The sequence below is a fragment of the Falco punctatus genome (genome assembly GCF_963210335.1).
Source record: "Falco punctatus genome assembly, chromosome: 8".
Classification (NCBI taxonomy): domain Eukaryota; kingdom Metazoa; phylum Chordata; class Aves; order Falconiformes; family Falconidae; genus Falco; species Falco punctatus.
The window spans coordinates 30,808,564-30,835,234 of NC_137588.1; the positions used below are offsets into that span (position 1 = coordinate 30,808,564).

At 43.9% G+C, this 26,671-nt stretch overlaps 1 protein-coding gene across 7 annotated transcripts in view; it reads right to left on the reverse strand.

Annotated features, from left to right (window-relative positions):
- SEMA5B (semaphorin 5B) overlaps positions 1-26,671 on the reverse strand; it is a 295,424-nt gene that overhangs the window by 40,599 nt on the left and 228,154 nt on the right. For 6 of the 7 annotated variants that reach the window (XM_080399745.1, XM_080399742.1, XM_080399743.1 and 3 more), the window contains 8 exons: positions 17,490-17,607; positions 11,322-11,503; positions 8,043-8,186; positions 6,423-6,570; positions 4,871-5,096; positions 3,992-4,210; positions 1,939-2,109; positions 878-1,027 (listed from right to left, as the gene is read on the reverse strand). In XM_080399745.1, the coding sequence (XP_080255871.1) occupies positions 878-1,027; positions 1,939-2,109; positions 3,992-4,210; positions 4,871-5,096; positions 6,423-6,570; positions 8,043-8,186; positions 11,322-11,503; positions 17,490-17,607 (1,358 nt within the window). Of the gene's footprint in view, positions 1-877; positions 1,028-1,938; positions 3,484-3,991; positions 4,211-4,870; positions 5,097-6,422; positions 6,571-8,042; positions 8,187-11,321; positions 11,504-17,489; positions 17,608-26,671 lie in introns of those variants that run through there. The other variant, XM_080399748.1, reaches the window with a different exon arrangement.

Consider the following 26,671-nt stretch of genomic DNA (forward strand, 5'->3'; position numbering starts at 1 on the left):
CAAAGTTGTCATTTTGCCATCACTTCTTCAAGTAATTAACCCTCCTGTGCTCCAGACACGAGAAGGTGCTCACATGTCTTGCAGCAAGCTGAGAGTCTCTCTAAATTGAATGATAAACTCAGAGTGTGAAACACACGCAACAAAACCTCTCTGAAGACCTGACAATTCCAGTACTGTTACCTGATCGCTCTGTAGCTTCTTCAGTTTAGGGGCAAAAAGACAGCTGAGAAAACCATGAAAAATAAGAACACCATTGCCTAGAGATCTCGGAGTTTTAAGTCAGAGCACTGTAATCCAGAAAGGAAAATGTGGAAAGGAGTTATTCAGTCTAGACCTATATCAGATATTTGCCTGAGAGATTCAGTTTCCACAAAACACAGGGTGGAAGATGTTGATGATCCTGCCCATCAACAGTGTCACTCTGTTAGGCCCTAGATTAATCTCCCCACTTCACATGCAAATTGTCTTCATCTGCTTCACCTTATTTCTTTGCTCTTTTGGGATGCTTCTTTTGATATCTGAACTCAAGGGTCTTCTGTTACCTGTATCCATACTCAGAACATAGATAATCTTTATAACCCAGCCTGAGATGAACTATCCAAGGTAAAAGCTTCATTTCAGGTGAAGCAATACTAATTATTTACTACAGTTCTGAGTAATTGTATTTTAAAGAAATTCTAAACTACCTTAAAGGAATGCCATTAGGCTGTGCCTGCCACAAGGGGCACAAATGTTTGTTTGTTTGCTTGTTTTTCTAGAAGCACCCAAATACAATCTATAGTAGAGAAAATCTCAGCCTGGCTTGACAGTCTGGGCACAAGCTGCTCTCCTGTTCGGCCCGGCCCACCCTCTCCCTCCCCAATGACACTGTACATACCGGGAATTTCATTATACAGGCAGTCTTGGTACTGTGTGCTGTTTCCAATGCACTGAGAAGGGTCTGGGTTGTGTATCTCACAGTAACGACTGCGGTACTGGATACCTTCTTCATTACACAAGCTCCACTCCGACCACTCTGACCAGCCACCTGAAATCCAAGATCAGGAAAACACACAGACAACGTCACCAAGAAGGAAAAGGATCCCTTGTAGATACCAAAATTCTCCCATACTGAAGAATGTCTGGATTCTGGCCTGGGCCTCTCTCAAACATCTAACCCAGGGTCCTTTAGTGGATTTAATTTTCCTAATACAAATAACAGTGCAAATTTCACACCCTACTTGTCAGGTTGTAGTTTTCTTAGCAGGGACTGAACCAACCCTTGGTGGAGCACTGTGCAGAACAGAGCTGTCTTAAAAGCTCCTGTATCTGCTCTCTGGTTAAAGACATGCAAGGAGCTGGATGGGGCAGTGCTGCACCAGGACCTCCAAGTTTTGAGATGGTCTCCCAGGGATAGCTCAAGCAGCCAGCACAAGTTACAGCAGTTACTTTTGCTGAGGTTCCTAAGGGAAGGAGTCAGCCTGCACTAGATCAGAAATACACAGAGGTGTTCAAAACCAGCACAGATGTAAACCCTGTCCTCTGCGTTGTAGCACATGCTCATCTGCCTGTCTGTGCAAGAAAAAGGACGGATTGTCCCTTCAACAGCTGTACAGATTGATGCTTTGTGACTCCTGGTTTTTATCTTGTAAGCTTCCACATTGAAACACAGAGCTCCTGCTTTTTCAATTACTTTAACTGGATCAGCCATTAACAAGATTTTGCCTGTCCAGGACCACAATGCCAGAGCATGGCCTAGTGAACAGGTAAAGAGAAAGGTGATGCACTGCAGTTGAACACTGGGACATCCCCTTCTTCCCTGGCTCAACAGACATTTACTGAATGGACAGAAAAGCTTCTAACTGGTGGTGTTTCTGGTTTATTTTTTACACATTTTGCAGATGTGCCTTGCTCCCACCACCACTCAAGCCAACCGGAGCAGGGATGAGAAGTGGCTACCTTCACATGGGTGGGTGTTGCAAAGGGCTTCCTCAGTGTGCAGACCGATGCAGATATCCTCCCCGCTAGACGGAGCTGGATTGGTGCAAGTCCGTGTGCGCTGATAGTGTCCTCCTCCACAGGTTGCTGAGCAGTGAGACCAAGGAGTCCAGCAAGACCACGAGCCTTTCACTGAAGGACATTGAAAAGCAAGAAGAGAGGTAGATGCCTTTGGTTACTCCTCTCACTGTGATAAAACTGGAGACCCCCAGTATCTCACCTTCCAGATCCACCCTGCCCAGACTAGCTAGCAGTTTCTTGCACCCCAGGACATTTGGGCCTGACAACAAGAACTTCATATCAAGAGAGGGTATGAATGTACTGCACTCCATGGATGCAGAATGAAGTCTATGTACAAAAAGACTCTGCAGCATAAAGTGCCAAAGTAGAAACTATTTTTCAGGATAGTCACTGAAATCTGATCTCTTCTGTTCTATTCTACTCTATTTTTTATTCTATTCCACACTTTTTATAAAAGAGCATTGTTTTTATTATTATATTGCCTCCTGATGCTTCACCTGCAGCAACAGCAGATTTACTCGGGGGGAAAAAGTGCTGTACAACCTAAGCAGAGCTTGTGTGGCCTCTTTCTGTGGGGGCCCCGAGTCCTTAAGTTCCAGCCTTCAGGAAACAGGAAACTCAGAGGCTTTATTTATTATCCCTGCTTCTTTTGTGGGGGGTTGGAGAGACAACCTTTAAAGGTCCCTTCCAACCCAAACTATTCTATGATTCTATGATCTGAGCTCAGCCCCATAACAGGTTAATAATAAAACTAGAGAGGGAATTAAGGTCCCTGATTCCCCAGCCCCCCAACCCCTTGTCAGGCTTCTAGACTGCCTGATTGCAGGTCCACATGCCATTAATTCAGAAGATAATAACCTGATGATTTAGTGCAAGATAAACCCAGGATTTGTGTATACACATTGAGTGAGGCAGGGGAGGAGGGAGACACAGAGAAATAGTAATCATGCACTCAGAACAGATTGTAAAACATCATAGTGTCCAAAGGGAGAAAACAGCACAGAAGAAGGGCACAGACATTAGTGAAAAGCCACTGAGAGCTTCCAAAATAGTACTAATAGCTGTCTTTATAGTGTTCGAGTTATTTTCTCTTTATAGGCCATAGAGTGCAATATTTGACACTCCTGCTACACTTTTGCTGCACATTCTGATCATATCTGCATTGGAATTTTATCTTTGTATTGAATTTTAGAATCATAATACTACCATTATAACATAGCATTTTCAAGTGTAGGCCACAAACTATATTGCCAGAGGTAGATAATTGCTAGAACTGCAAGAGGCAAGGTTATTTGTGTAAGATCATTTAAATTTAGTTCAGATAGTTATTACAGAGCAAAGAGATGGGTAAGTAAGAGAGAATACAGTAGTCAATGGTCTATTATTACTATTCTGGACCAGGAGTGCAACATAAACATGAGGACAAACTCAAAAACCAGGAAACCAGGCAAGAATACTCCCTGCTGGCTGTGCAGGAAATGGTAACTGATGTCAAGAGTAGATGCCCATCGCAAGAACAATACGTAAGCAGGAGAGGGGGAAGAAACAAGTGTTCACAAGAAGAACCGCCACATCAAGCATCTCTATACAGTCTTAAGCCACATTTATAAAGTCTGTCTCCTCATCAAGGAGCAGAAGCACCGTGATGCCCTCCACTGGATGGAGCATCAAACCTTGAAGCAAACAGTTGCTAGACAACCCACGATATTATTTCCTCTAGAGGACGTGGCTGTGTTACCCTCTGAGCGGAGGTGAAACTTAAGTCATAGCACTAAAGAACACATAGATGGATCATTACAGTACCTTTCAAAAAAATTACAGAAAAATCCCCAAATTAATAAAAAAAAAAGCAACTTGGTAATACCAATGATTTTTTTGGGGTTGGTTTTGTTTTGTTTGTGGTTTTTTTTGTTGTTTGTTTTGTTTTGTGGCTCTACCATTAAGATGGGGAAAAACACCTCCGAATTCCATGCAGGAAGATGATCATGGTTACCTGGGCACGGATGTGGATTGCAGTCTTGGTACTCCATCGCTGACCCCACGCAGGGCAAACCACCGTTTTTAGGTTCAGGGTTTGTGCATGTTCTCTTCCTGATCCTAAAGCCCAACTCACAGTCCCTGGAACAGGAAGACCAGGCCCCCCAAAAGGACCAGCCCCCATTGATAATTCGTGCAGAGGTCTTACCAGTCTTGAGGAGGTCATCAACAAGAGCTTCAAGGAAAACAAACAAGACACCATGAGATCACAACTTAATCCGTTGTTGGGATTTTTAAAAGGGCTTCAGCCCATGAATAAAATCAGGGTTTATGTGCCCTGGGGAAGAGTTTCTACTGAAAGCCCCTAGCGAGAGTTCTGTTCCACAGGGTTACAGCTAAGCTAGATGCAAAAAGAAATCTGTACACACACAAACTGAGTCTACTGATAACCTTGATAAATGATCTTACTGGGCAGCCAATTGTGGCAGTCAAGGCTGCGTCCTCAGTACATGCCTGGCATCACGGCAGTACTGAAGGGAATAACCCCAGAGGTAGTGCACAAGGGGACTCCCAGAGAGGAGCTCCTGTAGCACGTCCTGTCCTGTAAAATGGTTCTTCTTTTCTTCTCTACACCCTTATTCCTTGCCTGTTCTCTTTGAGACAGCCTGACAGTAGCGAGACCAGATCTATACACTGCCATAAGCAGAGAGCTCACAACCCTATTGATCTCTAGAGTCACAGGGCTCTCTCCATCCCTGCCATTCTGCAGTGACACTAGTTGTATATGCCGAGACTTATGCGGACACAATCAGGCTCTTGTTATTCTGAGAGGATTTCCCTTCCACCACCAAATCTAGACTCAGCCTATAGCTCCCCCAGAGCTGGCAAGACGTACCGTCAGTATCACACACTGCTGAGCCATCGTTGGGGCAGAATCGACTCTCGGTTTTCTTCCTCCCAAACTGCAGCTCATGGGGATCAGACAGCTGGGCGCGACACGTGTAGCGGAAGCGCTGCTCCTGGCGGGCACCGTTCTGGGTGATGTTGACAGGCATCCAAGGGGTCCAGGGTGTGTTCCTGCGCACCTCTGGGCAGCTCTCTGGGTTGCAGGTCTTATATTCCTGCCAAGAAGGAAAACCGCTCTCTCCTTACTTATTAAGCAGCAGCAGCCTAACTGAAAGAGATTTATTTACACTCCAGAAAACAAGGGGGTACCCTATGGGTCTAAAGCAATCTCCATCCACCTTATCTGACCTCACAGACACAAGTCAGTGCCGGATACAACACAAAATGTGGTGACTCTGGAGGCAGTGGTGGTGCGTAGCATCAGGTGGATCTCAAGGGTGAACTATGTTTGTTATTTTTATGTCTCACTCAGGTTTGTGTTTCTTTGCTGACTCAAAGTCCTATTGGGATTTGAAAGCTTGGTACATTATAGACAGAATAATAATTCAGGCAATAGATAACAATAACAGCATGAAAGTATTTTGCTGTGACCCTGAGATGCTGCTCTCAGGTCAGCCTAGAGGAGCCCCATGAGGACAAAATGTCAGTAAGGTTTATTCCTCAAAAAGTTTATTGTTTTATTTTTAAGATGGGTTTAGATTATCTCTTTTTACAGCAACTTTTGGTTGGTTGGCTTTTTGAACTCTCTAGTGAGGGCTATAAAACATTTGCCATCTTCAGTGTAGCGCATCCATTGAGTACAGACAAAATTCTGGCTGAGTAGGGATGGGGTGATTTGGGGTCTTTCCAGTTCTCACCACCAGTGGGAGGAATTCCAGCGACCAACATTGCGCTCTCTAGCAGGGGCAAAGAAATGTGAATGCTTCAGGACTTCATGATTCTAGAGCAAATGCCAAACAGCTTGTGAACAGATGGGAGGTTCCAGATCAAATCTGCTTACAATGAAAGAAAACTCTCCACAAAACTAATTAAAACAGCTGCATGAAACAGCTGCCAGAAGAGGAAAGGGAAAATAAAGAGGGGAAAATGGGTAGCCGTTGCCTCACTGATGGGTTAACTAGGTGTTTGACCTGTTGTTTACTCAAGTATGACAGTGAGACTCATTTTTGACACGTGTAGGACCTCTTTGACTCAATAGGATCATCCTTGGGAGTGGGACAGAAAAAAAACCAACACCAAACCATAGTGCTTTCACAGAAAGGACCTGATATCCAAGCCTACAGTGGCCTAAGGAAGTCCTCCGTACAGCAGTCTGTCCCTGCCTGTACACACGCACACTCCCACCCGAACCCTGCCTTAGGGAATCAGCCATCTCTCTGCTTCCCAGTTCCTTTCAGCATCCTCTCCAGCAAAAGCTGAGGATAGCATTTTCTTCTAGCTTGACAAATAAAACCAAGATGGAGAGAGGAGTTAAATACCAAGTTCCTAGATGCTAGATGTGAATCGCTGCCCCTTATGCAATGCCAATAAACAATACATACCACAGCACAGCCTGGACATGTATTTCCATTTTCACAGGACCTCTGCCTTGAATGAATCCCTCCACCACAATTCACGCTACATTTATTCCAAGGACCCCATGAAGACCAAAAAATCGGTAACGGGCATGGACTGTTCTCATTACAGAATCTGAAAGAAGAAAGTGCATTGCTCAAAAAACATCCATGTCAGCACATCTGAGGGACAAAATGGTGATGGACAGAAGACTGCACGGTGCATGTGGGTGCAATTCATGCATGCACAGGTCAGCAGAAGGCTGACACAGCAGTTAGATTAGCAATATTACTGCTCCCAGCAGAGAACTGTACCCTTTGTACAGAACGGAGAGTGAATAACCTGGCTGAGACAGTTGGAGTAAATGGTCAAGACTGTGTTTTTGAAAGTGCTCTAATCTCAAAACTTTTAGGTACTGAATTCACAAAAGAGCTCATAAGCTGAAGCCCATGAGACAGAAAGAGAGGGAGTGGATAGTAAACATTTTCAGTGGGACGACGACTCAACAGTGATCTGTCACTAACAGCAGCTTCACATTGCCAATCTTCTTTTCACATGGTCTGGCCTTGTTGCTGCTTGGACCCTAAGAAGCCAGTGTTTGCAACTGGAGCTGAACTAGATGCTATACGCATCTAAAAGCAGGCCCTAAATTAATGCTATGTCATGTTCAAGGTAACTTTAATTTTGTTCAGCTTTTTAATCAATATTGTTCTCAAACTGAATCACACAGGACTGCAATTGACTCGGATGCAGTCTTTAAAACCCAAAAAGGACCATTGTGAATGGCCACAAATCAAACCAAACATTAAAATGTCCCTAATCAAAAAAGTTAAATGAATTGCCCTTTGTATTCTGAGAAAAGCAGAGAGATCTGTCTTAAGTGACCACTCAAGGGACAAGCAACAGCCTACTTCCAAGCAAAGGTGGCCTTTAATGAAATGTCAAATCTGGAAACCAAATGGGGATGCCTTGAAGCATATGTTTGATGAGGGGCCGGGCTTGAAGAAGCATATTGGTGCAGATAGCTCTGTAGGTTCAAAAAGTACTGTCTTTTAGTTATTTTGCATGAAATTTGCTCAGTTTAGAGGGGGAAAAAAAAATGTTTTTCTGATGCCATGCCCTGCAAAAACTCAACCTTGAATCTGTGAGTTAAGCTATATTTTGTCTTGAACTTCTTTTGGTGCATCAGCACAATTAGTAGAGAATGATGCAATTAGCAATGAAAGCTGCACATACACAACTGTGTCCTCAGAGATGGATCAGAACAATGTAACTGTATCTACAAACTCCACACTGCTAACAGCAGGCACAGCTTCTCCTTTCCTTGAGGAAGCCAGCCCTCTGTTTGGGGAGCAGGAATACTTGTGAAGGCCTGAAAGGTCCTGCCTGAGAGTGAAGGCAGCTCCGAAGTCTCTGATGTTCACAGGCTCATGGAAAGAGAGTGGCCACGCGTGTGAGCAACCTCATCCCTCCCAGGCTCTGGAATTCCTTCCACCTTGCTCATTCAGCCAAACAGCCTTAATTTGCATTCACATAAGAACCACCATTTCCAACTGCCAACGTTATAACCACAGAGGTGAACACGTGGCATTGCAGGCAACTCTTACCTTTCTTCCCTGCTCTGTCCGACGCAGACCCTGCCCCCATACCGTGGAGCAGGGTTGCTGCAGGATCGCTGGCGGACCTGAAAGCCTATCCCACAGGAGGTGCTGCACGGGGCCCAGGAAGACCAGGGTGTCCAAGCGCCATTTCTAACAAAGAAGGTGAGAGAGACAACAGAGGATGGGGGTGACCTAATGGTCTGCCCACATCATGCCATGCTTAATAACAAAACACATAAGGTACTGACGGGGGAATCATGGAACACATTGGAGAAGAGATTATTTGTTTCAAACAAACTTTCTATTGGTGGAGATTTAGAAAAGGGAGCTTCAAAAAGTGCTTAGCATTGGCCTAACTTTCCTCCCATTAAAGTCTTTAAGAATTGGAAAGGAAGGGAATGAAGCCAATGCTGATGATTTTGAAAATGACTCTTAGAATTTGCTGGGCAATAGTGTGGTTGCTGTAACTCTCACTGACTATTCCCCCATCATCTCCCCCGGTCTCGTAACCCCTTTTTTCTGAGCCATGGTTGATCCCAAAATATCTCCTGGACTCCTATGCACAGAGTGCAGGTTTTGAGGCTCACGAATGCCTGTTGTGCCAAAGGATGTAAAAAACTCTACCCTCAGCTAATTCAGTAGGTACTGATGCTTTAAATCTCTAACAGCAATACTACTGCCAGCTCCCACGGGTTTATCACAACCCTCATAATATTTGATGTTTTCCTAAAGCTTTCAGCATTGAATTGTATTAAGTGTAAAGCTCAAATTTCATTAAAAGTAAGAATAATTGCTTCTAGCTTTCATGGCCGCCTGCAAATGCCACTGTAGTGTGACCTTAAATCCGTCGAAATCAGAGGCAATTGAGAGCTCAGAAGCAGGATCGAGTCTCATGGTTTAATGAGTGATCACATCTCTGCTGAGCAGTGGTAGCTTAGCCCGAAGCAAATGTGATGTAAAGCCCCCTTAGTTCACACCTCAGTGACAGAGGTGCCAGCAAATGTTCTGTGCCTTGCTCCTGCGACAGGCTGAGCACGTGCAGGCAGCTGGCTCCTGTGACGCTGCTGCCATGCAGGGACTCAACCGTGTGCTTACACAGAAGCTAGCATTTTCATCTTTAAAATCTTGCATTTATTAAAGCTCACCTTCCTCTGATTTGGCAGTACTACTGAACCTTGGAGCAGGAGAGGAGGAACTGTATCTCATCTCTTCTGTGATGCAGGTCTCATTTCATATGGAGCCAGTGGCAATGCTCTATCTTACAGAACTGCCTAATCTTGACACTTCACTACCTTAAGCCAAAAAAATCTCATTTGTTTTGGTTTTTTTTTTTTCTAACAAAGAAAAAGCTTTCTAAAACGTCTAGTCAAAAAACAACTCAGGTGCTCTCTGGTTCTTGAGAGCTAAGCTTGAAAACAGATGTTAATTTTCAAAGCATTTACTGAACTAATAATGTTGCTGGCAAGAAGTATTTTCTGGCACAGCACCAATCAGGGCAAAGCATGAAAGGTAAACCCCACATTGCCCTTCACACTTTTTGTATTTGTTATCAACTCTTGCCTGTTCTTGGCAGCTTTATTTCAGAACCCTGTTAGTCGTTTCTCCCTGCCTTCTCTTGTTCTCTCATCCCTCGCCCTCCTTCTTTTCCTCTCTCCCACCCCAAACAAGGTCAAAGACCAAGAAACTCACTTATATAAAAATCCTACTATTCCATCTTATTCTGCCATGTTTTAAGCCACCTACTACCTCCCCACTCCTTAACCCGAAGGAACAAGTATATGTAAAATCACAAAACCAAAAGAAAACAATCAAACAGGAGGTTGCTGTTATTGCAGCAAAAAAAGGGGAAAGTAATTTCTACTAAAAATTCCCCCCAAACCCAACAATTCTCAGCATCTATTCGTGTTTCAGGATTTTTACAGAAATAGACACCTTCCATTTTCAGATTTCAAGCTTTCTAATAGAACTCATCTTTAAGCATCCTGCTCCCTCTTTGCAAAAAGAAATCTCAGTGCCATATGATGTCAATTAAAGGAAATTTGAGGGCTGAGGCCAATGTGGGATGACCAGATGTCCCTATTTTTCAAACCATGCTGCTTTCTTATGTCTTAAGATTGAATAATCTTTTTTTCATCCCCTTCTTAGAAGCTGTTCCTGCCTCTTTTGCCATCAAAGCAGTGCTGAGAAACTCATCCCACTGGCATGCTTTCCATTTGCTGCTGCCATTAAAAGCCTGCCTGGGGAAGGCTCTGCTCAGCCCATGGTGGCAGCCCAGGGGCAGGGGTGACAGCATGCCTTTTGGGCAACACAGCCCACAACTGGAAGGAGAGATGCCAGTTTAAACATGAGTATTGCTGAAGTTTTGGTGCCAAGACCAGCACTGATCTCCAGGGATGAGTCAAGAGACAGCTGTCCTTAATGGAACGAATGTTTATGGAGAAGATAAAGTAGATAAAAACTGTATTCCCAGTATTTACGAAAATATTGGCTGGCCCCACCCTGGTTAAGTAGTGCTTACGCTATTCCATCTCCATGACATGATGTAGTCTGAGGGTGGTGGAGTAACATGGACGCAAACACCGTGGCTATGTTTGGGCACCTGACCAGAAGACATTTAGCTTCCATACTGCTCAGGCATGAGCTTCAGGCTTCCCTGAAAAGGCAGCACTTTGACACAAGCTGAGCTACATGCATTATTTAAGTGCTGTCCCCAGCAGGCAGGCCTCTTAAGCTCTATGCTACTTGCTGCCAGATGATGATGTGTGCTTTAACCTAGCCAGCATGCTGCAGACGGTTCACAGACTTGCAGAAGAAGGCAAACAAGCCTTGCTCAGAGGTTGGCTAGACCGTGTCTTCACAAGCTTTGCTCTGAAGGAGCTCTGCTTGCTTTTGGCCATGCAACTTTGGAATCCAAACTCTAAAAAAATGATGAGCATATTGGATTATTTTTTTTTGGCTTATTGCTGTTCACTTGGCTAACACCTACCTCTGCCTTACCTCCTCCTGATGGGTCACTACTCACTGTACAGTTGGGGGAAACCAAGGCACAGTGTAGGGAAGGTTAATGTGTACATTGATTTGGGGTGCTGGTTTTCCAAGAGCCCTGGCTGAAGGCCCTTCTATCAGAGCCTTTGGGCTGCTTGATTTTTCACTGATTTCAAGCTGGACCTCACACATACTTCAGTTTGGCTGGGATACAACATGGTCACAGAAACACAAGGAGTTAAGCTGTGGATGGGCACAACTCTTGTTCCCTTTCTAAAAAGCACAAAGATGCTGAGGTACCTTGAGCAATTTGCAACCTCAATCCTGGCCCCTTCACAGCTGCGACCTCCGCAGCGAGGACGAGGGCTGTCACATGAACGTGACCTACACATACAGGAGCCTGTGCTGTCCCCATCCGAATGCTCACACAGTTGCCATGGGGACCAAGGTCCCAATCTTCCATTTGTTGTCAGGTTTTTCACCTAATTTTAAAAGAAAAAAAGGTCATTAATAGCAAGTTTACATTTCTGAAGACAGCCCCACAATAGAAATGCCAAACAAAGCTGCCGGCAGGATTAGGATGCAGTTTAGACGGGAGCTGCCTGTACTTGCGAGCAGGATTCAAAACAGAGGGTTGTTTTCAGACAATGCCGCATCAATATTTACCCTCCAAATTCCACCCCGCATACTTAACGTGTATGCACAGGCGCCCGAGCCAACCCAGCCAGCACCACACCAGCAAGCATCCATCTGCCACGACACACAACCACTGCACTCCCTCGTCCCACGTTGCACAGCTTCAGCCTTTCAAGCAACACAACGACCAGTGCTGATTGCCCCCACTCCATTATACCCCTCCCTCTGCAGTGCTTGGGACTGCTCCTGCAGAATATTTTCCAAGCTAGCGTTCGTATAACCATAGTGACCAGCTGAGACCCGAGCCTTGCTGAGTTTGTCCCTGCCCAAACACGCAGTAAGAACTGGCTCCCCTTCTAAGCAGAGCCATAGCCTAAATGGCGAAGGGGGGTGAAGAGTAGGAAGTGAAGGGGATGGTGCTGACTAGAATTAATGCTGAGGATCACATAGTGGGCTAAAGAGCAAGAATTCCTCTCGAGGCAATTTACAGACCAGACCACGCTGCCACCTGTTTCCTCTGCCCTTTGCTTCATGCCTGTGCAGCCCCGAACAGGCTGGGGCTTGAGCCTCCTGTGCATTGTAATGAAGAAGTAAAAATACGATAGTCGTGGCTGACCAAAAGCATGAGACACTATTTCAGCCTAGGCCTGGTGAAGACCTTCCAGGAGACAGGGTGTCAGAGCTTGCTCCCCTGTGCCTTGTTTTAACCAGTGCTGCTGGGTGAGCCTGTGCCAAGGGCTGGGGGAGCAGCTGCTGGGACCATCGCCACCAAGGCTGACTTGAGAAGATGAGCACTGGCAGCTCCTCCCGGGATTGCTCCCAGACCACCGCTGCCTTCTTGTGCCCGACTCCACCACTACTATAAAAACCAGCAATGCTGGGACCACGTCTGGAAAGCTACCCTGAGCACCCCTGCTCTGGCTTCCCCTCTGCTCCTGACTTCAGAAACACAAAGCAGAAAGACATCCACACTGGCCCTGCCTTGGTACAGCTGTTTCCTTGCTCCAGCGCAGCCCCATGATGCACTCTCCGCTGGTGGCTCCCTCCATCCTCATGTCCCAAAGCGCAGAGCCTCAGGGCCTCGCAGGTGGGATGTCACAAATGGTGGCTGCAAACAAATTGCTTATCCCCATTGGCATCACCCATGGGGTGGTGGGATGCTCAGCAGCTTCGGTAAAACTGCTGGCAAAGGCAACACTGGACTGGCCTTGGTGTTTTACACCAGGAAGGGTGAAGAAAGGAAGAGGCTCCGGCTCTGTTGAAGAGCCCCAGCCCCAAATCTGTGCCATGCTTCACTGAGCTCTGCAGGATCAGTCCCCTGGGTCACCCCAGGGGGAAAGAATTTCTCCTGCTTTACAGACAAGGAAAGCGAGGCATGGAGAGTCTGCGAGCCTGCTTGGGAGCTACACAGGGAGCCAACCACAGCCACGGGAGATACGCTTTCAAACACTCATCCTCTGAAACACGCTGCTCTGTGCTTACCCTCCAACACTTTAAACTCACAATGCACCTCTGGTGGGCTGTCATCTTCCCATCTCACCCATCTACAGCAGCATCAAAAATACACAGCAGTAGCATGGAAGTAATTTAGATCTGCTACTGTGCTCATCAGGCTGCAGTTGGGGGGTTTCAGGCATCTGTTGTAAACCTTTGTTTGCAATAGATTATCATGTCGTCGTAAAGATTTGCTCTGGGCTGCAGGTTACAAGGCAAGATGCCCAGAGAAGAGAACACTGGGTTTTGTTGTTGTTTTAAACATTGTTTAAAAATCAATACAGTTGGGTTGCTAAAAGTCGGGGGGGAAAAATATCAGAAGAACTACTTTGAGATATTTAATACTAGATTTCCTCCTGCTTTACAAAAGTCATAATCCAAGTACTGGATCATTTCTATTCATTTTTGAGCCAGAAAGCCTTGCTGATTCCAGCAGGGAGTTCTGTTCAGAAATAAATGGTATGATATGGCCCATGGCTTCAATTAAAAAAAAAAAAAAAAAAAAAAAGAGCTGACAAATAATTATTGGCTCATAAGTGATACTGGGAAGTAACCCAAAAATTAAACAAATAAGCATCCATAACCAAAATGCTGAGATTTATAAACACGTCACGTTGTGAGTGTAAGAAGTTTTTATACTTAAGAAATTACATATGGATTATTATTCCATCTTTAAATTCATAAATATACCTTCAAAAGAGCAAACTTGGGAAGTGGGATAAAACCCCATATGAACTGATCTTTTTCAGGAATATCTTTACAAGGCAAATCCTTTGTAGCCAACACAGTGCCCATCAGACAGAGAGGATGTCTTCAAAAACACACGTGATCAAATGTCCTTCTCTCACCTGATAATATTAGCAGTTCCAGAGTTTTCATATTTTATAAACTGCCATACTTCCACGAAAGGCATCACCTTTTCAGTTCTTCCCTGTAGCACCTAAAGGTTCCAGTGCAGGAACTAAAAATTCAGACTGACCATTCCTACCACTCGCTACCGGGATATTTTCAATGTTTATTCTGATATTACAGGTAAGACTAGCAGCATTCCTTGTTCTTTCGACTCATCTATTCTTCCTCTTAGGGTTCAGATGTCAACTGCTTGTAACTTTGCCAAGCTCTGATTATTTCAGCTGGAAGTTTACATGTTTGCTGTTTGATAGAAGCCAAAACTTCTACAAAGCTTCAGTCAAACTATTTCAGCCATTTCTAAAACCAAATCTAGGGGGAAAGAACTTTTATAAGTAGCAACCTTTTCCTTGAAAAAAGCTAGTTTTCAGAGCAAGGGACTGAACTTCATGCCCTTGTAACACCTTTTTGCAATTTGCATGAAAAGCCATTCTAATCTGCCTAGGGTATAGAATCCCTGGGAGGTGAGGAGGAAAATTCCCACTTTTCAGAGCCTCATAGATTTTGATCCTGGCTCCTGAAGTCTTCTCTGTGCACTGGGCTTGCCTCAGTGTGGGCCAGAGCAGAATCATCCCAGCTACTGCAGTTCTGAGTGGCTGAGCCCATGTGAATTCAGAGCAGGGTACAACTCTGCTAGACAACCCAAAAAAGAAGTGGGGAGACTGGCACTGATTAGCAAGAAAATGGGGTAACATGGAGCAGATGACAGATGACTGAGATAGGGGTTTGCTGGACACACAGAGTGGGACTGGGATGAAAACCTGCGAGGAAGAGCATCATTGGCTTGGGATAGGTTGGACTGTACACTTTATTGGAAATACTCAATTCCTGACTTGCCAGCCTCCATCAACAGTAACTCCATGTGTTTGGATAATGGCATTTGTTAGGCAAATCTACCTTTCCTGCTGGTGGCTATTGTTGGCATCAGTAAGATATTACAAAGTATGATGTGGCTTTTTTTCAGTTTTCCTAAAACCAGAAAGTACCTCATTCCCATTTTCCAAGGCTAAGAAGCAGCAGAGTGCAATCACGTATTCAGGACTCCCTGATACGGCACATACACATAGACAGGAACGAAGAGCAGCATGGCCAATTTGTGTCCTATCATTTCTTAATGTTAAAATGTTTGACATTGCAACCTTAGCAACAAACCTTTAGGCAGTTCTAGGTGTTCCCTGCTAATAACATGTATTAACCATTGCCCAATGTTAACACTATATGACCAGCCTTCTACCTAAGGTCCCTTAATACTGAAATTTGAGAGTGGGCATTTGTGGTATGATGTAGTGCTTTACAAAGATGTTCAGACTAGATCTGAGCAAGCTTGTTTGCACTAGAGCAGCAGTCAAGTTGTGTTAGTGTTGTGGTTGACTCACACAAATGCCTGGCCCCTGTAGGATATAATTCGGTAATACAACAGTTCTGGCTTTAAAAGTCGCTGCATGCCAGTCTCTCAGCTGTGCCAGGACATCTGTTTGTGGGCTAGGCTGGAGAACTCACTGAAATTATCTGGGTTAGGAAAAGTTTATTTGGGAGGGGTGCTTTTAATCTATGCCATGTCACACTTGACTGTGATCTCACATACAGCTGTACTAGCACAGCTGAGCGCCTGGTGCTTGGCCCAGAAAAGTAGGGTGAGAGAAGTCACTTCTTAAGACAGTAACTCATCCAACTAAACTCCCAGACAGCCTTTTTCAGGAGTGGAATTTGGCATTGGGTCACTGCATTCCCCTACCTTTCCCGTGGTCATTTGCACTTGCTGTCCTAGACTCTTGCCCCTGTTGACTACGACCTTTACCCTGCATTGAACACAAGGAGATACACGGATATTGTTGCAGGTGCTTAACTGAGCCACCCACTCCACACCAGGGGTGAATTCATTCCAGCAAGGGGCAGTGGAGAAAGAAAAAGAAAGCACTTGCATGTAGATTTTAAACAGCTTAGCAGCCCGTCAATCAAAGAGCACAAGGCTGATGTATGCACCAGAATGAGAGCACCTACACGGAAAATAATCTACAATGGAAATGCTAAAACAAATGTAAAACTAGTGCTACAAGAACAGCCAAAGCTCCTGAATATTCTGTGCTGGGTTTTTATGACCTTGAAACAATGACCTGGAGCAGCCTGTTCCCTAGTGCACACCACAGCAGACATTCAAACTAGAGGATTAACACCTCACACACCTATCAACAGACACAGGCATTAAGCAGGACGAGATAGCAGCATGGGCAATCAAGAAGCACTGCATCCCAGTTCAACACAGGAGGGTTATAAGCACACAAGCCTCTGAATCCAGCAGTGAAAAACTTAAGCCTGCCAAGCTGAGGATGGATTGAAGTAATGACTAATATTTCCTGGGAAAATATCTGAGAAGTAAGGAAGATAAGGGGAATAAACATCCCAGCGTCTCCAGACAGAAGTAGCATATTGAAGATATAACCCATCCAGCCCTCTCATGCTATCTACATGCTAATAGACATTAGATAATAATAACGGACATTAATGAGCATTTCTCCCCCCACAATTTATTTAACAAGACTGGTTTTCCTCCGCAGCCAACTTGCAGGTATGCTTCAAACAGCAGGAACTAAATTTGGCTAGTCGGCTTCTGGGGATCACAGCCAGGAACTGGATATTGTCATCAGAGGAGGGTGGGTGGGTAGGTTGGAAGAGAGCTGGAGAGGCAGTTCAAACTGATTCAACCAGAGACGCTTCTTTTTTTAACTGCTGCATCTGATGGAGACCAGGGCAAGGAAAGAAGACCATCTCCTTGTAATATCACATGGATTTGGTCTTTAGTCTGCTGAAGTGAGATTGGGACCCAACACTCTCACTATCTGTCTCTTGGTTACACTGTCCCCTTCACTTCTGTTCTCTAGTAGGTACTGTATCTTTTGTCTCCTTCTGCAAACCGCCCATGCATGCCCTATTTCTCTGCTGCTCCCCAGATGCCTCTTACTGCCAACGCAACACTTCTTCACCGGTGTTGTCTCCTGGGGCCAGCTCAGGGATCCAAGAGCAAATTTAACTGAATGCTGTCCAAGGATGCTGCAGTCAGCTATTCTGATTTCTCCAACCTGCAGGGAAGCCAAGGAAATGGTGCAGACAGTGGAGGAGCTCAGGTTTCATCTGGGGCTTACATGGTTCTCAGCAGTAACCCAACAGCATAATCCAATCTTCTCCACTCGAGGCATGGGCGGGCATGAGGAGGACAGAATGCTTGCTTTGGGATCCCTCCTTTGGAGAGAATACATTTGGAGGTCTCTGTGTTCTAAACAAGAGGCTGTGACCAGGTATAAATGTCTGCCACTGGGTTCCCCGTGCTCTCCTAACAGCCAGTCCTCATCAGGATGCCACACACTCACTTTCACACATATGCACACGCTCACACACCAGTATATATAAAATATTTCTGCTCCTTCCACTTACTGGGCACTCAGTAATATTTTGAGTCCACAGGCTCATGTTGGAGCTGTCCTCAATGGTGGTGCATCGCTTCTGTTTGTTATCCCAGCCGCAATAGGGGTCTCTGGCTCCTAGGCATTCCCTGCATGTGCAAAGAGAAAAGATTAAAGTTCTTTAATACTGTCTAGCTCTAAAGACACGTATTCAAGTACAGCGCTTGTATATGACAGCTGTCAACTGCAACGAGGCTCAGCAGAAGAAACAATTTCTTCTAAGCAGAGGTTTACCTGCTTGGAAGGGGAGAACAGCTGAATAGAAGGGTGATAGGACACAAAGCAAATATCACTCATAGGAGCTTGTAGATTAAAAATCAGTTCACTCCTCTCCAAGGCCTAGGGAAAGAAAATGACTTTACAAATTTTAGTCAAAGAACGCTTGTCATTGAGATATCTTTGTGCCCCCATGTAGTCACTCAGCAGGCCAAATCTCACACAAAGCAACCTCTGTGAGTATGTTTTCTGACACTGTGTCCATCCAAAGGGGTTAGACAAGCAGAATTAGCCAATGGACCAGTAATAAAGGCTTTCTATTAGTCTTGGCCTTTGCTGGAACAATGGTTTCATTTATAATCCCAACATCAAGATGTCAGTTTGGAAAAGTCACAGCAGAACATTATTTCTAAGCTTTTGGCTTTGAACACTGCTGTATTCATTTTCCTCCTGTATCCATATTTACAGGCTAAGTGTGTGTTCCCAACATGTGAGCTGCTAAAGAAAAAGAACTAGGGTCACTACTGCCACTAAACAGAGAAGGTCAGTCACAGAATTAGTCTGTACCAACAAAATTCAGCTGTATTGGTTGTTCCCATGACTTGCTTTCAAATTATTAATTTTCATTAAGAAAATATGACAGTACAAGCCACACCATACATGTATTAGTGAAAGACAAAGAGAGGACTAAACCTAAAAAGATGCACAACATTATTTTTTTATTCCACTGATCCATTCTCTTCTAGCAAACAAAAGGCTGATAGGATCTTTCCAAAAGTCCCAAATGATTTGAAAACTGCCTAATAGACAGCAGCAAGGGACCAAGGGGAAAAATTCAGTTCAAGAAGCTAAAGACGAGAGTAACAAAATGTATTCTAAGGGTAGGTATCAGTATGATAAATGAAACATTAAAAAAAAAAAAAGAATTAAATGCAATGAGATGTGAACTGTTCCCTCACAAAAATCTTTGAAATCCTATTAGCCCGTAATCAGCCACAAATGAAAAAGCAAGTCCCTTAAGCACAGCTCAAAACATTCCTTCAGTCTGTACTGACTCCACAATGATTTGCCCCAAATCAGACCCCAGATTGTTTTGCTGTCTGGTACCCATTGCTTTACATACATATGTATATCTATCCACACACAAATGTGTATATATTTATATCTCAATCATGAGTTTCTAGTTTGCTTCTACATGGCAGCTTCCTATATTTTCTCTACTAAAGATTTTACACACAGCATTGTAAGGAACATAACTTCCTCTTTCATGCTTTAGGAAGGTAGTTACAATGACTGTCTCTACTACATTTTTCTGTCAGCTGCTTCTGCACACCTAAGGAAAAGGCAAAGATGATTTTGTGCAAGCCTCGGGTAACAGAACATCAAATATTTGCCTAGAAAAGACTTGAGATCCTCAGTCCAAGGACACAGAAGGGACATGTCCTGCTCTGCTCATTACTCTGGCACAGGACCCCCATCCTGCTGTTTTGGCAACCCACACCGCCCTCACCCATGAAGCGGGGCTGCCACCACGTCCAGAGCAGCCTTTGCCACCCAGCAGCCCCTCAGCAAGGGCAGCACCCAATTAATTACGGAGCAGACACCAGGGCATCTTCCCACCGTCTCAGCAACTCGGCAATTCAGGGGGAAACTGGGCAGTTTCCAGAGAGAAGAATAAGAATAATAGAAGCAAGGGGGGGAGGAGAAAAAACAGAAAAAAAATCCTGCTTGTAGTTAGATAGCCTTTTGGTCAGGCTTTCAGACCTCAACACCATGTACACGCTATTGTTTCCAACTGCACGAAGCCATTTCATAGGCACCCAGCAAGCTGAGAGAGGTCATTGTAATTCATAACAGGGAAGGCTGTTGTGAGCATCACCCTGTTATGATACACATTTTCTCTGAATTTAATTTATAGGAAAACATGTGCTGCATAAATTCGGGAAATAATCTCCATATGTTCTGTGCTGCAGCCCTCAGCCACTCCACAGGCTGCAATATATCCCAGTTAGGCAGTGACCACTTTGCTGGCACTATCATAATGTATGTCATGTAGTTAATGTGCTGCTCTTGGCTGAGAGTGGCGAGCTACAGATCCCTAACGGTGCACTCAATGAATCACAGCCTGTGGTCCCCTGCCACTGCCACTGCCCCCCAGCTGACAGGCCATCAGAACCCAGCTGCAGAGCCGCCAGAAGGCCATGGTGCTGGGCCCTGGGAAAAGCCCGGCACGGTGCTTGTTGGCGGGGAGCTACGGCCATCCCACACTGCACCGTCCCTGTGCTCTGCATCCTGGGTGTAATGAATTCCTACCCAGCCCGGGCTTTGCTGGGTTGTCAAAACATGCAGTCTGTAATTTAACAACCATCAAAGCCTAGGACTTCTTCCTGTCTGACAGCAGGCCCTCAAAACCATTTGAAATCTAAACCCAAAATAGCTGTGCTGTCTGCCTCCCTTCAGGGTTTGAAGCCCAGTCATCTGCCTCAGTTCTGCTGAGAAACCCATCGTATCAGCTGACAGTGATACACTTAAGGGTGAGGAGGAATGTATTTACTTACTACAAAATTTGCTCTATTTTTTTCCTGTTGTAAGAGGAAAAGCATCACAATGTCCATTACTGCAAAAGAACAACATTTCTGGCAAATACTCTAAGTGAACACTTCAAAATCCAACCTAATTTATACCCTTATCTTTAGAACACTTATATATATCTCCCTATTGATGTCATTAAAAGATAAAACCACAAACACACCAAAAGACAAATATATATATATATGCATACACATACTCACAGATCAAAATGCTTCAGAAATACGCTGTCATTTTTAGTAGAACAAGCACCACGGTGTGGAAAATTTAAAGATATCACAGCATTTCCCTGTGCTCAGAACACAAAATGAATTGAAATGTTTACATGTAAATACCATTTTGTATTTTGACGCTGCTGAAAACTCTCACACAGGCTGCAAGACTCAAAGTCTTGCAGGGCAGTATGTAAATACCATGAAATAAGATACAAAGGAGTTTACATGCTATAAGGAAATTTTGATGTCTCAAAGGCAATGGGACTTCTGCCACTGGCTCAGTGGGGCCAGATTTCATACCATACATACAGGGAACACCACACCCAGGTCTCCTCAGTGGCAGGCTGGGAATGCCTCAAGGAGCTAACAACACACTATTGTCTCCCACCATAATTCACACAGGTAGCGGGAACTCATTATCCCTGAAGACTTACCAAGCATAGCAGGTTAACACTGGCTACATTAATGCTAATGACTTAGTTAATGAAATCCCACAAAGTGGGATGCTTGTTGAAGTAAGATGGTGATGATACCACATGGTCCGTGTCCCCAGTTCCCCTCTGGCCATCTACTAACCACAGCTCATTCAGTGAGGACTCAGGAGAATACTTCTTGATGGATATCTAAGAGGTTGGATTTATTATGACAGGGCATTACTATCAATAGCGATACACTTTATTTCATTGCCTTGCAATAAATGTCTTATCTGAGGCATAAAGGCATACACTGAAAATGCTCAATTCAAAAACAATTCCATTTGTATCTCCTATTCAAGGTGTTTTTTTCTCCAGTTCCTTATTCTCACTTACCAAGGACATTTGCATGAAAATAAGATCTTACTCATAAGAGCTCACCTGCTGCCTGCTGTTTGGGGGCTGTAAGGCTCCCTGTTGTTGACTGTTGCAATCATTTCTACAGCAATGATCTGGGATAACACAAAGGATTAAGACTCTGTAAGTGGGGCACTATCCACAGCCTGCCGAAATCAACGGAAACTCTTACCTATTACTCAAAAGAGTTTTTACGGGGCCTTTGAAACCTGGCAGTGCTGAGTCTTCCCGAATAGCATGTCCTGTTAAAAGGTTTCTGTTTCCAAGATGCTGGTCCTGCTCAAGATCTCCTTTTCTGTAATAGCCTGAATGACATCTTTCAGAATCTTCATTAAAGCTTAGATGTCTGTAGTTCAAAAGTTTTTCATTCCCACTTTAATTCGCTCTGGGTCTAGATAACTTCCTTCTTTTTTGGTCATTTTCCCCACAGAGTTAGAACTTCAGACTGTGTAATAAATGGATTAGCAAACCAACAGAACCAAACTGAAGAGATTAAGCTTTGGCAGACCAAAAAAAAAAGAAAGAATTACTACAGTGTCTTCCCATTCTTACTACCAGACAGAAGACACACAAAAATGCCATTTTGTACCAAAAGCCACAGAACTCTCACCCAGAGCATTCAAACTGAAGGATTCTGCTCCTCTCATCTGCCAGGACATGCTTGTTCTCCCAGTTTTTCCTCCCTCTCTTCTCATTTACCTCTTTCTCAGCAAATAGGAATGGAACGACAGGACGTGATGATCTGCAGAGACCAGGCTCTAGACCCAAGGACTGAGAAGCTCCCTTCCCAAACTGTGTTTGCTCACAAAACCCTGCTACTGTGCCAGGAAAGGGTTCTGTATTTTTTGGTTTGATTCTGATTAGTTTGGAACCTGCACTGAACATCATGTTGGCCAGGGAGATTCAATAACTGTCACAGACCCAGTCCTTTAAACCCCTATTGGCATCGCCAGGTAGTTCATTAGAGGCACAGAGACAGCAGCGCTATCAGCTGGTGCAGTGCAAACATTTATAAGCCTGGCCCTGAAAGGCACTGAGCAACACTCTTCTGTGCTCAGCATCTCAGGAGCATGGGCAGCACAGGAGTTCACCTTGCTCTTTTGGCAAATAAGACCTCAGAATTTCACACTGGTTTGTTGCAGTCTTCGAGCAGTTAACTCCAAGGGAACAGCCTTTTGCAAGCAGTAAGGGGGTTTTAGCTGTGTCTCTTAGTTGTGAGCACGAGGCTGTGTTTGGCAGACAGGCATTTCCCGACAAGGTTAGCTTACTGTCCCATTGCTATCAACCTGCGGAGGGGATGAACTAAACAAATAATCATATTAGCTTCCAGCCAACCAAATCATAATTACTGACAACCTCAATAACCCGTGCAAGGAAGAATGGACTTGTGTCTTCCCTAAAGCCAGATGGCATGAAAAGAGAAGAATAAGAATCAAAAGGATGTTCATGGCTTAAGAAAATAAGATTAGAAAGGGAAAAAAAGCACCAGACCTTCAAACAGTCCCTCTAATTTTGATACCTTTAAAAATTCAAACCGCAGAGATGAGTTAGTGATCTGTACAAATCCATTATCTCTCCCCACTGAGAAGAGAAGCCAAGTGGAACTGAGCTGCTTTAGTCAGACGCTGGTCAAGTAGCAGCTTCATTTCTCAGCTGGTTAATACAACATATTCCATGCCAGATGCTGCTGCCCTTTCCTCAAGATGAGTAGCCACATACTTCACAAGTAATTAATGGGGCTATTTGTGGAGCAGGGCACTAGTCAGGAAGAGCATACCACAGCTCACAGGTACCACCACTGCGGGGGCTACAGTTGACGTTAATCTGGACAGACAAGTTTGGTATTTTGGCATTTGGTATCAGACACAGAGGCAGAGAAGCTGAAGTGTGTGTGTTTGTCTGCGTGTGTAATTTATCACCCACACAAGCTTAGCATCAGTGATTGCTGCTCTGCACGTGATTTGTTTAGAATGCATAAATTAAAGCCATGGTGTAAAACAATCCCTAAAATTGAAGTCCATTTACGAGCCAAACACATGTAACTTACTTGAATGAAGCAGTGCAGAGACAGAGGATTTTCAGAGGCAGTTTCTCCTCATTTTCCTTTCCACATCAGAGACCTTGGCTTGCTAGTTTCCACCTCCTGCCATACCACTTTCAATATCACTTTAATTGATTGTGGTGTTGTATAGTGCCTTGCACAATCAACACAACAAACTATTCAATTTCTTACTTTCTGACATCCCATTCCATCATCTTTTAGCAACAGTGACTTCTTTATTGGATAGGTGTTTATTTTTAAAGCTGTGAAATAAACCAACATTGCATTTATTCAAATATGAAGATTAATGCCATCCCAAGAAAAATTCTGATTAAATCTGGATTTATGTTTACATCAATAAAAAAGATGAATAAGTGTTCCTCCACAAACACTGTTAGAAGAAACTCTTGTCACTGTGCCAAACAAAACTGACCTCTAATAAAAACAAAAGTACAGAGAGCCTCTGAGTACCAGTGATGGGATCAGTCATCCACAAGAAAACTCAGATACTATTAAAGTCCTAATGAAAGGAATAGCCAGAAGGAATTCCTGAATGCAGGGTATGCTTGTCTGGATTGCGAAGCACAACTATTTCCTAGCCTCCACAGGCTTTTGAGCCTTAAGAAAACATGCCCCCCAGGGCTGCCATATGGAAAGAGGCAGAGGGGACTAGACATCCTTTTGGAAAGGCAGCCTGGGCAAATCAGTGCACTCAAGCGTTATTCCCTGTCTCTGCCCTGTGTCAGTCATTGTCTGGAGGCAGCTGTCAATCTAATAAGATGTACTCTGCACCTGGGTTTCTGCTCTGTGGTTGCAGATTTGAGACTTAATGTGTGAACACGGCAAATTCCTGTAGTCTGGTGGCGTAGGTGGATACAGGAAAAAAGGTAGTTTAGGCAAGAGCAAATCCACTTCTAGGGACACAGACAGGTGCTTTACATAACCTCTGCAAGATAATGATTTAAGAACACAAATTATGCTAAAATGGGAACTTAGGGAAAGAAAACTGCAAAGGGAGAAAACTTAGAAAGAAATGTGAGTGATGATAAAGAAACCTGAAAACAGTCTACAGTTGTCACCCAGGCTGCACAAAGTAATCCATATTCAAGCAGCTCCTTTGTTAAAGTTGGATTTTGTTAAGCTCTGGGTAATTATTTTCTGCTCAACAAGATGCAGATTCAACTAGACAGAGCCTTTGTAGATTAATACATGTTGGAAAAGGCAAATAACTATTAGACCACCCACTACATCCTGAGGATCTAACACACCTCTTGTCCAATGCAGAGCTATTTTAACATTGCATAAAGGGAAAAATAGTCCTGCCAGCATATTCTCCATTGCTTTTTCCCACATACTTATAAAATTGCCACCAAACAACATCCATTCCACTTTTTAACAAGAGACAACATCACTTAAGTAAATGGATATTTTTGAAATCCAGCCCTACCCCTCTGCAAACTGGAGTGTTCCCACAGAACTAAAGTACTTAGATATTTTGACATGTAAAAGACACCAGACAGTACAACATTATGTTTTACCACAACCCATACATATTTTATATACTTATATATACTTAAACTTAAACCAACAATGATTTGCTCTGGCTCCAGACACTTCCTCCTCCCCAAACAGGTAAAATAGCATATCTCTTAATAAAAAGTTAATGATGCATCTGTAGCAATATATTCATTCAGTATTAACATTGGGAACATTTCTTTTTCACACTGCTAATGCTGCCTGGAAGCTTGAGACATGAAGCAAACCAGCCATGGCAGCAGTAAGGCTGCAGACTCCGCAACAGGAGCCATGTTGCTGAATATGACCATTGCCTAGAGTACAAATCTTCTGACCTAATAGCAGCAAATTACAAGAATTGACAGATGCAAAGGATATCTGCCCTGGGGCTTGCCGGTAGCTTTAGTTATTAATCTTGTTTGTATAACAATAGCATCAATGTCATCCTGACATAAAATATTCCATGAAAACTACCTGCTTTCTTGTCAGTTGCCACTGTGTTGAAACTGATTTCATATAGCCCACCTAGCAGGCATCAGATGGTAATGACTTTTAGACATCATTGATCTGAGCTGGCCTAAAGCCAGCCTGCTAGAGGTAAAAGGATCCATACACTAAACTGTTCCCGATCTTGTGAGCTAAGTCACATTGGCAGTGTGCTTTCAAAACAAGGAGCAAACAAAAGCCCTCAGCACATTGAAACTCCCCACTTTTTCCTCCCTTCCAGCAAATCCAAAGCCCCCCCAAACAAATTGGCAATCTAGTCATGATAGTAAGGAGCAAAAGGCAGTGAGACCTGAAATTAGCTGGTTTTGCTTGGCTTTTTCTGAAGTGACCTTCATCTGTTTCAGCAGTTGTATAACCTTGGACTCTGGCTATTGCTGAATTCCCCTTCTGCCACAGGACCATTCACTTGCGGCCATTTACATATTTTGGAGCTAAAAGCGGGAACCTGAAAGTGTACAGGCAGCTTGAAATGAACATAAAGCATGCCACCGGCTTGAGCATTTAATAGAAATGGGAAACACTATAATAATTCACCTGTTCAGAGCAGAGCCCCTTTTCACTCTTTCATCTTTTCTCTTTTTCAGTGACGCAAACACCAGCAATCTCAGCACAGGCTTACTCCTCAAACCCAGACTCTTGCTGGTTTCTCTACTCGCCCCACATTGCATTTTTCTCCTCACTGTTATTTGTGATTCCTTCATACTTAAACGCCATCTACAAAGTATGATATTTTCTTTCTTCTGTGCTATTAAAGATAATGTCAAATAAGATGAAATTGAAAACCAATCTCTCTGGCATCTTACTGGAAACATGTGCCTGCTCACTACATTACCATTTACCCTTGCCTTCTTTTTTTTTCCAATTTCAAACACACATGGCCATGTCCATTTTCCAGACTGACTGTTCAAATGAAGCTCTTCAACTACTATCCTAAAATCCAGGTTCCTTAAGACCTGTATCATCCCCTAGGATCTTAAAGGTCCACATCCTGCAAATAGTATTGATGCACTCTAACTCTACATATATAAGCAGCTATATTAAAGAAAATGGGAGTAATTGCCTGCTACAGCAGATGCAAATGTGTTTTCAGGATAGAGAAAATGGCATAATTTTGTACTTCTATTTAAAGAACACAGATCCATTTCATCTACCAAACTTCATTCTTTCCAAGAGCTTTAGTGATCATGGTTCTGTTTGATGTCTTCATTCTCTGTCAGTGGGAGTCTTGCTATTTACTTAA